Consider the following 11,891-nt stretch of genomic DNA (forward strand, 5'->3'; position numbering starts at 1 on the left):
TGGTAGAGATCAAGGTTTCCCCGGTAATGGCTGTACACAAAGCAGCGCTCCGCTCAAAAAAACACTGCTTTATCAGACATTATATGCAAGATTAAATGAAAATGACATCCAATTTTCTGAAGACAGTTGGTTTCCTTCAGAATACAGTGATATAAAAACACCCCCACTCAATCAATGGGAAACACTGTAGTCTCATAATTGAAGTGTAAATTCTGCAGATTACATCATTGTCCAGTATTGTACTGTCAGCAATTTATTATAAAAACGTTTTCATAATTGTAACATACATATTTACATACATAAATATTCAGGTGCATGTGTAATAAGTTGCGAAAACTTGAGGCTACAGCAGCACTTCTTCTTCTGATGCACTCAACCAAGCGTTCTAACCACGACCTCGCCCCTCCCCACCCCCCAAACGTTCGAATTTCCGTAGGCTGGAATTATTTTAATGATATTATAATGAGCCGCTTTGTGATATCACAAAACCTGGAAAACAAACGCTGTAGTCCAAACGAGCCGTTCGTTGTAGTTCTTGAAAAGTTTTTTTTTTTTTAAACGAAATATCTCCCTTTGGAGTGGACTTTGAGATTTGTAACTTTGTAGATCTTTTTTATGCCCAAACATACACACTACACGCTGACTAAAATTCAAAAAGTGAAAAAGCATAATAGGACCCCTTTAAGGTCCAATTCTCGCTATTAACAAACCTTTTACAACTTTTACCCCAATAAACTCCTGATTTACTGCTTATTAACAGTTAGTAAGTTGTTAAGTTTAGGTATTGGGTAGGATTAGGAATATAGAATGTGGTCATGCAGAATTATGTGCTTTATAAGTACTAATAAACAGCCAATATGTTAATAATATGCATGCTAATAAGCTACTAGTTAATAGTGAGAATCGGTCCCTATACTAAAGTGTTATTAAAATATTGATTAACCTATAGAATTTTAAAAACTGTATTGAACTGAGCTGTACTGACAAGTGTGCTCACACACACAAACCAGGATATTTTGGAGCTTTCAGTACAAAGACACAAATGAAACTGTGGAACACAATAATAAAATTATTATTAATAATAATAGTAATAAAAAATATGTAAAAGACACCATAGGCTTAGTAAACATCCACCATTTAAATTTATTTTGTGTGAAAATATGATTGATATCCTTCAGAAATAATGCTTAAATTATGGAATTCTTCTGTGATTGTATGTGTATACACTGTTGAAAATTGTTAGAGGACAAATGAAATGAACCAAATGAAAGCATAAATATTGATTGAAGAAGGTTTATTCTCATTCCCCCGGGACCAGAAGTGCCCATATTTGAAGAAACATCAGTGTTAAATTTGGGAAAAATTGGGGTTTGGTCATACTGCCAAAAAGAAAATGATGCACAAACAGTTTGATTTCACACTGTTGTGTTTGCTAATTTGACATTATTGCTGTATGATTTATGCCTCAGGTGTGTCACCACCCGTCGTGTCAGGACATTAGAGACGGCAGCCCACTGCACCTCTGTGAGTCATGTGACTCAAACTGCCATCCCGTCGCCCGTGACGGAATGCTCTTTGACAGGCATCCACGGTTTGACCTGCAACCACAAAGTAAGGCTCTTTTTCAACCTATCAGTTGTTTTAGCAGTTTTAATTCCGTTGAAAAATGAAAATAGATGTCAGCCGACCCCAAGACGAGCATGACACTTGTCACTGAATTTGTAAAGGTTACTTATTATTACCAGCTTCTGGCAGGATGTTAGTGTTGCCTCACTTCCTCTCCCCCACAGGTTCCATCCTGGCCCGGAACGTGTCCACTCGTTCCTGTCCGCCTCGCACCGGTCCCCCCTCTGACATGGAGGATGGGGAGGATGGATACTCTGACCTAGGGTCAGTTCTTTTTCAAATGTATCCCTCCATTATTACATCCATTATGGGCACACGCTTGGGTTTTGCTAATGCTTGTAATAATGAAAGAGGAAGTCTGTGTACTTTCCAGTGGCATCATCCACTGGAGAACATCTGGGATTGGACTATCTATTCCTTTTGATGGTCAAACTGCTTTAGGAAATGGAAAAATGGAAGAGAGAGGGTAAATCTGACCTCTTGAGCAGCCTTATACATGAATGGGTACAAACTATGTTTTTGGCAGGCTTGTGAAGAGTTGCACAATTAATTCGATTTGAAAGTCTAAGTAGCTTTAGCTTACAACACGTCTGATATTTGCTATTGACTACTAAAATAGATTAGTACGCAAGTCACTAAAACAAATATACAAATGGTAACAAACAGTGGGCCGGGACCCACTAGAGGGCCTAAGCACACTTCCAGAATGGCTTGAAATTATTTCAGATCATATTTCTTTTTATTTCTAGACATGGAAAAATTATCTTTACATCTTTTAAAATGAATGTATATTTTAAAACATTCTATACATTGTCAAGTTCGGCATTATTTTATCAAGTAGAAATTGCTATTTGTGAGGAACATTAAATTAAAAAAACCTCTAATCACAAATTAGAAAAGTGTAAATTAATTGTAATAAGTACAATTCAGTTATTCAAATTAGGAAATAAAAGTTTGGACTAATTCAGTTTGCAGAGTACAAATTCTAGTTTTGAAGTTCTAGAGGATACAGCAGACTACCTCAATCTGGCATACTTTGCCAGAACCACACAACATTGGTGAAATCACCTGTTTAAAATGCTGAAATGAACTCTTCTGCACTTAGGTCCTGTTATAATGCTCTTGCCCCCCATTCGTGATCAAACGTCTTTCATCCTCTTGCATCATTCATGTATTACTGCTACTATAATCAATAGAAAATGTAAACATTAATCTTGTTTTAGCAAAACTCAGTTTACCACCTCTTTTCTGTGGACGGCAGTAGTGCCTTGTTGTGCCAGGCACATTACGTTGACTTTTTTTTAAACAAGGTGCGATCTATAATATGTTTAATTTGCATAAAAGGTGGGTGGTTTGTTCTGAAAAGAATGACAATAACTTAATTTAAATACCTGTGCTTGGTTAAACTGGATTATGGTTAGGGAAAAAGACACCATGGCATTTCTTGTGAGTTCAGTCATTCCTAATTATTTATTTAATTATTTATTTTTGTGCTTCTCAGGGATCGCAGGAGTGGAGGAATGAAACTGGTTAAGAAGAAGACCAGACGCCGACACACAGATGTAAGAGAAGAATTAGAGATCTGATTTTTATTAAGCCTGTGTACCACTATTCTGTCTCAAACAAATGATTTAGTTTTGCAGGCAAGATTTTGAGACTTGATGTACCTTTGACTGAGCCAGTACTCCTGACATTTCTTTGTCTGATCATTTAACCATAGTTTGTATTCTTGGAAACTGATAGCTTTTTTTCCTAAAGCATAAACTGGCTGTTTATTCTTCACTCCTGCAGGACCCCAGCAAGGAGTGCTTTACTCTGAAGTTTGACCTAAATATTGATGCCAGCATGGAGATCGTCCCAGCTGTGAAGAAGAAAACTTTGAGGTGATTTTGTGTTTGAACCCCTAGGTGGTGCAATGAACTAATCAATGCATTTAGAATCATGGTTAGCTGATCTGTTATCTTTGTGTTTCAGAGAAGTCCTGGGAGCTGTATTTGAAAGAAAAGGCATTGAGCTGTCACGGGTCAACCTGTTCCTAGATCAGTCCAATACCCCACTTTCCCTGGGATTTGAAGCCTACCGCTTTGGTGGCCACTACCTCAGAGTACGAGGTAATGCCCTGCTTAAACAGTATCTCAGAGCTCATGTAAATATTAGAGCATTGATTGCATCTCTTCACTCATTTTCTTTTTGTACAAATAGAGATGTAACACTTGTGCTCAGCTAATATCTGTCAGTATTCGCAGATTAAGATTATATATATTTGCAGTAGTAATATATAAAGTAAATTCAAAATCTATATAAACAGATGGAATGGATTTTGATTGATTGAAATTTGAATATGTGATTTAATGAGCTGGAGAGGTGATTCTCAATGTAGCATTTTATCAGAGGGAATGAGAATTTTATACCGATGCATCATTTTCCCATCATCTGTCATGATTTAGAAGTGTCTGTAACTGCATGAGGAAAAAATGCTATATGATTTTGACTTTTACACTTGAAATGGTCATAGAACTTTGTACTTTTGCATTTCTTACATTTACATTTATGCATTTGGCATGGGCTTTTATCCACTGCAACCTACAGTGTATTCATAACATAAAGTTTATACATTCCCTGGGAATGGAACCCATGATCTTGGTGTTACTAGCACCATGCTTAACTGTTTGAGCTCGAGGAAATGCCTTTCTTATAAGTTTTCTAATGAAAACTATTTTATGCAATAAAAGATATTTGTTAAAATAATACATAGGCCCTCATCAAATAGAGCTGGAAGCATAAAATTCTCTAGAATCTCATAATGATTTAAGAATGATCCAAAGAGCAGTCTGACCTTACAAAGGAATTAAAATGGCCAATGATGAATAATTCTGTGGGTGAATTCTGTATTATTAATCAACAGGAGAATGTATCAGAAGTTAGATAAATTCATGTGGCATTATCACAATTGCGTAAGTGACAATTGTGTGTGTGTGTGTGTGTGTGTGTGTGTGTGTGTGTGTGCAGCTCGACCAGGAGAGGAGCTGAGAGTGGAGAGGTGTGTGAAAGACCCCCGTTCTCTCAGTCTGCCTATCATGAGGTCCTCCAGCACACATAGTTCCTCTAGTGACCGAGCAGAGCACGGCTCTCTGGGACGCCGAGAGGCGGCAGACCTGCTAGTTGGCCTGGTAGGTCACTCTCTCTATATAGGGAAGACTGGGGCTAGTTGTCACAAGGGCTTTGTTCTTTTTTTGATTCATGAATTGTATTGTTTCTTTTACTGTTATGTTTTAATTGAAAAGCCTTAATAACAGGTTCCATGGTGGAAGCTTACCCTACAGTATTTAGTGTGATTGTGTGCCCCACGTGTTTTTATTTCTTGGGCATTGATTGTCTTTTTTTTTTTTTGCCAGGATACACTAACATTCAAAAGTTTGGGGTTTTAAATTTTGGGAATTTTTTATGTTTACCAAGATTTCCTTTGCTAGAATTTTTTTTTATATTGTGACATATTATTAAAATTTCTAGTTTAATATACTTTAAAATGTAATTATTCCTTTCGTGGCAAAGCTGAATTTTCAGCATCATTACTCTAGAATTCAGTGTCACGTGATCCTTCAGAATTCATTCTAATATGCTGATTTGGTGCCCAAGAAACATTTATTATTATTTTTAATGTTGAAAACAGTTGTGCTGCTTAATACATTTTTTCAGGATTCTGTGATGAATAGAAAGTTTATTTGCATTTATTTTAAATCAAAATTATTTGTAACACTGTAAGTCTTTGCAGTCACTTTTGATCAGTTTAAGGTATCCTTGCTGAATAAATCATTTCCTAAAAAAAAAAAAAAAAACCTACTTACCCCAAACTTTTGATCAGTAGTGTATGTGCCTCTGGAATAAAGAAGGTGAGAACTAGCCCCAGTCTCCCTTTCTCTTTATCACTCTCTCATTAATTCTAGCATTTCATTCACATCCAGTTACCTTTCCTTCATCTTTTTTTACTGTTCTTGTAGGAGTGTATTGTTTATGATTGCTCTCATCTGAAACCTAGCAATTCCACCCATTGTTCAAATATGTTTTTCGAAACATAATTACAATAAATGTTTTTCCAAAGATAATGTTTTTTAAGCACTTACCGCAAACCCTGTGAATGACTTGAATCATTGTTTTATGACAATGTTGTGTTGCCACCTGTCACTTACTCCTGGTATAACTCTCAGTTAGTGACCGCGAGGTGTCTAAACCCTTTTTTTGGATCATATCAGAGATACTTTCAGGGTTGAGTTTGTTTGAATACAGGGATGTGTCTCAGAAATCCTGATAGCACTGCCAAATGACTCGACTTCCACATAAGCAACATGTGCCAGCCTGAGTATTCAAACTCAAAATCAAACAAAGAAACCTTCCCAATAAAGTAAACACGCATGTCCTTTTGATGCAGCACATTTCAATCCTGTGAAAGTTTGTATGTGTTTTTAGGCCCGTGTTGAAATCAGCCACCTCCAGTTCCCATAGAGCATTTGCATACGGTATCAAACAGGAGCAAAGTTCAAAGCTCATGAGATTTTATTTCCTTGTGACTGTCCAAAAGTTCTGTCTGAATCATCAGCAGTTCAGTAGAGCACAAGGTTAACCGATTTCACCCGGGATGTCCCTGATGGAAAATCCTGTGGAATTAGTGGGAAAGACTGGCCCCTTTTTGTAAACGACCTCATTTTTATTTTTCAAGAGGAAACACAGAAAAAAATGATCATAAATTGTTTTATTTTTGGGGGATTCTGAAATTCTGCAAAATGTATTTATGCTCATTTAGTCCTCATACATACCGATTCTGTTTCAGCTCAGACTGATGTGATTTGTAACAGGTGAAGTTTGCTCTGAAGATATAATGCAGCAGTGTTGTTTCAGTACTGTAAGTTTGTTTTAACTGTACTGAAGTCAGATGTGTGGTAACCAGTTAGGCTTACATAACTAGCCATAAAAGTGATTGTCAAGCCATAGAGAAATGATAAGATAGAGCTCTACAGCCTGATAATGCCATCTGGAGAGGCAGCAGTGTGTGTCATCTCAGTGAAAGCAAGAGTGGCCAGTAAGAGTGGCAGAGTGGCTTTCGTTCCACCTTCCATCAGCATTGGTACCAAGGTCAAAGGTCGTATCAGAAGACTGACGCACAAGCAGAGAGATACACATGTGGAACAACACAGGAAGATAGAGAAGAAAAAGAAGAGCAAATCTGAAGGAGTTTTGAGGTGAATGCAAGTACAGTCATCGTCCATTATGTTTCTTTTTTCAACCATGACTCAAAACTACAGGAAATTTTAAGAGGACTAAATCATTCTCAAGGTATTTTTTGTACTAGATCTACTGGAGCAACTCCATCCGGACCTTTAGTCTCTTACATAGTGAAACCCGTGCCAGCGTGGAAATGCTAAATTTCCATCAGAGAACATGGAATGTGCCCAACATGTCAACATTCCCAGAGGTTCCAGGTGGAATGCTGATCCACTACAGTCCTCTGAATGAGCTTCCACGGATTCATGCCCACAGGCCTCATACTACGGGGCTGGTGGCCGCCCGCATACAGCGCTTTGAAGTTGGAGACGCGCCACCTCTGAGCCCCATGCCTGTTACTACACCAACCCCTCCTAACAAGCATACGTATACCTCGGGAGATACTAAACAAGGGATCAAGGTATTTCTGCCTTATGCACGTTTAATATCTGTCTCAAATCTTCTAAGTTCAGGAGAAGATTGCGGTTTATTTTCTCTAAAAACAAGTCAGGTAACCTAAACAAATGTACTTCATGTGACAGCAGAATCTAAACTGTTTTTATAATATTATATCAGGTCCTATAGAAATAGCTAGGATAATTAAGGGTTCATTAAATTATATGCATATTCCTTTTACAGTGACAATGTCAGTCGTCTTTTTTATACAATGGAATATTATTCCAAATAGCTAAATTAATATATATTATATAAGATTAATAACATGTTTTATTCTCTTTATGTCATAAGGTCAGTATATTTTGTGGGAAATAGAAACTTAAACTATCTCTCTTGTTATCTTTATGCAGTATCATATGATTAGAGGCGCGTTACTTACTGGGGAAATCTGGGTAAATGTGTAACTATGTACAGATGAACCTGGAAAGTTTAATGCTTTTGCTGGCCTAACTGTTTTTTTTTTTATTTCTGTATGTGTAAAATGTGCCTCATCTTCATCACCTCTTAACTTATTTATTCAAGGTGTCACATTGTGGATGTTTTGCTAGCAATATCGCATGAGCAAAAGTGCTTATACACGAAATAACATGCATTTTAAACACAAGATGGCCAGCTATTTTGCATATTTTTTTCAATATAATAAAAAACAGTCATAATATATCCATTAGCATTTTGTATGCTGTTAAGATTTATCAGGATGACAGAGAGCTCAGCAGAGTTTGTACCCATTTTGCTTTCCTTACCTGATCCCCATTGTTGGTTTTGGACAGTTCAGAGAGACTCTCAGCAAAATGCAAATTAGGCAGTTATGCAAATCGTGCAAGCACCTAATTAGTCACAGTCGTTTAAGTTACCTTTGGATTTGTCACAAAGTGAAGAACTGTGTGCTGTGCCTCAGAAGACAGGACCCCAAACGTGTTTATATTCACAGTGCATTTTTAACACTTATCGGATCACTGTTCAACCAAATAGAGTGTTTTTCTATGTGAAGTGTGTGTCTTAAAGTACATTATGACAGTTCACCCAAAAATGTAAATTCTGTAATCATTTACTCACCCATCATGTCATTCCAAATCTGCATGATTTTTTTTCTTCTGTGGAACACTAAAGGAGCTTTAACATCAATGGAACCTTTCAATTTCACAAAGGTCATTTAGAGTAGAAAAAGGTTCTTTAGATTATTAGTGTTCTTCACACTAAGAAAAAAAGAGGTTCTTTTGAGAACTGTTCGCTGAATGGTTCTTTGGGGAACCAAAAATGGTTCTGTGGCATTGCTGCGAAAACCCCCTTTTGGAACCTTTATTTTTAAAGGGACAGTTCAACCAAAAATGAAAATTCTGTAATTAATTACTCACCCTCATGCCGTTACAAACCCGTAAGACCTTCGTTCATCTTCGGAACACAAATTAAGCTATTTTTGGTGAAATCCAAGAGCTTCCTGACCCTGCATAGACAGCAATGCAACTACCATGTTCAAGGCCCAGAAAGGTAGTAAGGACATAATTAAAATAGTCCATGTGACATCAGTGGTTCAACCTTAATTTTATGAAGCTACGAGAATATTTTTTGTGTGCAACAAAAACAAAAATAACGACTTCCATGTCATAATTCTTTGCGCGTTCACAAAAGTACCACGATGCATGCTTGTGCATTCCTCTGCTATAGCTTTTGTGAATGGTGACGGTACTCTTGTGAATAGCAGTGGAGACTAACACGGAAGAGAAGAAATTGTCGAATATAGTCGTCATTTTTGTATCCTTTGCGTACAAAAAGTATTCTCATAGCTTCATAAAATTAAGGTTGAACCACTGATGTCACATGGACTATTTTAATGATGTCCTTACTACCTTTCTGGGCCTTGAACATGTTTGTTCCATTGCTGTCTGTGAACGGTCAGAAAGCTCTCGTATTTCATTAAAAATATCTTACTTTGTGTTTAGAAGATGAATGAAGTTCTTATAGGTTTGGAACAACATGAGGGTGAGTAATTAATGACATCAATTTTCATTTTTGGGTGAACTATCCCTTTAAGAGTGTACAAAGAAAGGCAATGGGGTCCAAAACAATATCAAATGCCACTTAATTGTATGGACCAAAAATATAACACACATTTTTCAAAATATCTTCATATATACATATTTGGAACAATGTTAGGGTGAGTAAATTTTTGTATGAACTATCCTGACTAGCCTGACATGGCAATACTGGCTCAACCAATGACCAAGTTGTCCTACCAAACTGATTCGGAAAATATATTTCAGTATTTTTGCACATTTAAACACTGTACTGTTTCATAAAATGCATGCCAGCTGTGCCACATACATCAAGCAGCCGTACGGTGCCCAGCACTGATATTGCCTTTCACCATCTGCGTTCACAGCAGATGTGCAATAAACACTGTTTTGCAGTCTGCTCATGTCACTCGTTCAGTGCTGTTGATTTGAAAGCGAGCCGCTGCTAGGATCGGTTGTTTGAGGTAGCTGAGGTAGCAGAAGGAGCTCCTCCTCCCCTGCTCCTTTCCCCTCTCTTCCTGCTCACACAATAGGAGGGCAGGATTCTGCAGTTACTATGACACCCAGCCAGCCCTCCTCAGCAATGCAGCGGTCTACGGTTCAGTCCTCTCAGCCTCCTTCAGGTTAACTCGCACGCACATATACGCGCAAGCCGACAAGCCTATAGAAGTGGATTTGAATGCACTAGTCCTTTGACATCAATGTAGCGTTTGTGAGGGTGCAAGAGGGAAGCAGGTTGTAGGAGATTCCTTTTGGGAGCAGCATGGGCCTGGCTCTCTTTTGATGCCGTGCAATGCTGTGGACTGCCTTGGAAATGCCTCTGACATCTACGGTGAGCTTATTATTGCTTGTCTTCTGTGTTTGACACTTTGGCTTTGTCTACATGGTTCGTATAAACCATTTTTAATCAAATATGAATGTTCAAAGAGTGTCTGTCTGGGAATTGACGGGGAAAAATGTTGCCTGCAGCGCTTGTGTTGCTCTTTCTAATCAAATTCCCACATCTCTTAAAAAACATTACAAATATAATGGTTTTGTACTCGTTTTAAAAGAGATTTTATTAGCGGATGAGCCAAAATCTACTTTTTTGCCATTGTTAGGTGTATACAGAGGTCTCTGTGATAGCTCTTGGAAATATAATAATATAATATCATCACATGCTGTCAAGGCGCAATGTTGACTTTGTGTTCCTCAGAGAGAAACCGACCAAACAAATGAGTCAAACAGGTTCTCCGGATGGACAAGGACCAAGACAATGTCAGCTTGTCATCTTTGAAGGATGACTTTAATTAGTTTTCTGCAACCAGTATGGTCTGTCAAATGCAGCAAGTAGGGGAGCATTGCTTTTCAGAGATCTGGTGAGTGAATTTCTCTGATCAAAGCTAAGAACATATTGAGTTGATCTAGAAATGTTTATCGATCTGGGTAAGCAACAAATCGCCTTTTGTCTTCATCATGAGGACCATCTTGGGCACAGAACATTCTGTCTGTTAAGAAACATTGGCATTGGCACAGAACACTGATGAATGAATTGGCCTGAAGATTTTCAAGATATTTTTCTAATGAAAAATGCCAGGTTTGTTTTTAACCCATTGAAATGGCATTTTCCATTGAAAAGAAAGGCATCATCAGAACACAATGTCCAAGTAATGAGCCCCGAGGGACATTGAGTGCCTTTCCCCGCTACACTCATGCATTCTTCATTTCTTTCCATTGTCGTGAACAGGGAAAAGCCTTTTCCCTGTTTTCCGAGACATGCCTTGCCTCTTTTCCTGTTGTTGCCGTAGGGTTCCTTTCGCTGGCTCGGGTCACAGAGTTCGATGATTCTTGTCAGTCAGGTCTCTAATGCTTTAACCTTTCTGAGCAGAGAATGTTGGCAAAACCCAGATGGCCTTTTCACCTGTTGACAGCTGAATGTGCTCCCTAAGGTCAACAGAGTTTTTTTCTTTTTTAACACACATGTGTGGTCCCATCCTCAGGTGAAAGATGTCCCTGAACTTACAGAGATTGTCTGAGAACAGGCCTGTCTTTGTTTATGTATAAATGTCATGAGTGTTTTGCTTGCACTTCCTTACCTGTCAGAGCCAGGCTATGTCTGGCACTTAAATCCCACAGTTTAGGCTGACGATTTCGCAAAAGGTGGCTGCTTTGACTCGTTGTCAAAGTTTGTATGACAGAAGTGTTTCCTCTGTGACTGTTGCTACATTGTTGATTTATTCAGCTTGTCTGTGTTTTGTTTGCTGTTGTAAAAGTAAAAAAAAAATAAAATAAATAAATAAATAAAATGCAACATTTCTGCCCAAGGTGATCAGAAGTTAATTTGTTCCAGAGATTAATAAAGGAATTAAAATGTGTAAATAATCAACCGAAAAACAATCATGCTGTATAGGGCAAACATTTGAATAATTATACAAATTATATTATACAAAATGAACACACACACACACACACACACACACACACACATATATATATATATATATATATATACAGTGGGTACGGAAAGTATTCAGACCCCCTTCAATTTTTCACTCTTTGTTA

General features: G+C 37.8%; 1 protein-coding gene across 8 annotated transcripts in view; it reads left to right on the plus strand.

Moving 5' to 3' along the window:
• Positions 1-11,891, plus strand: part of LOC107655076 (pleckstrin homology domain-containing family G member 5-like) — a 51,271-nt gene that overhangs the window by 24,761 nt on the left and 14,619 nt on the right. For 5 of the 8 annotated variants that reach the window (XM_016442486.1, XM_016442484.1, XM_016442485.1 and 2 more), the window contains 6 exons: positions 1,470-1,611; positions 1,791-1,890; positions 3,128-3,188; positions 3,418-3,509; positions 3,601-3,737; positions 4,636-4,796. In XM_016442486.1, the coding sequence (XP_016297972.1) occupies positions 1,470-1,611; positions 1,791-1,890; positions 3,128-3,188; positions 3,418-3,509; positions 3,601-3,737; positions 4,636-4,796 (693 nt within the window). Of the gene's footprint in view, positions 1-1,469; positions 1,612-1,790; positions 1,891-3,127; positions 3,189-3,417; positions 3,510-3,600; positions 3,738-4,635; positions 4,797-6,446; positions 7,304-11,891 lie in introns of those variants that run through there. The other 3 variants (XM_016442487.1, XM_016442491.1, XM_016442489.1) reach the window with 3 other exon arrangements.

This window comes from Sinocyclocheilus anshuiensis, unplaced genomic scaffold (genome assembly GCF_001515605.1).
Source record: "Sinocyclocheilus anshuiensis isolate Anshui unplaced genomic scaffold, SAMN03320099.WGS_v1.1 scaffold1072, whole genome shotgun sequence".
Taxonomy (NCBI): domain Eukaryota; kingdom Metazoa; phylum Chordata; class Actinopteri; order Cypriniformes; family Cyprinidae; genus Sinocyclocheilus; species Sinocyclocheilus anshuiensis.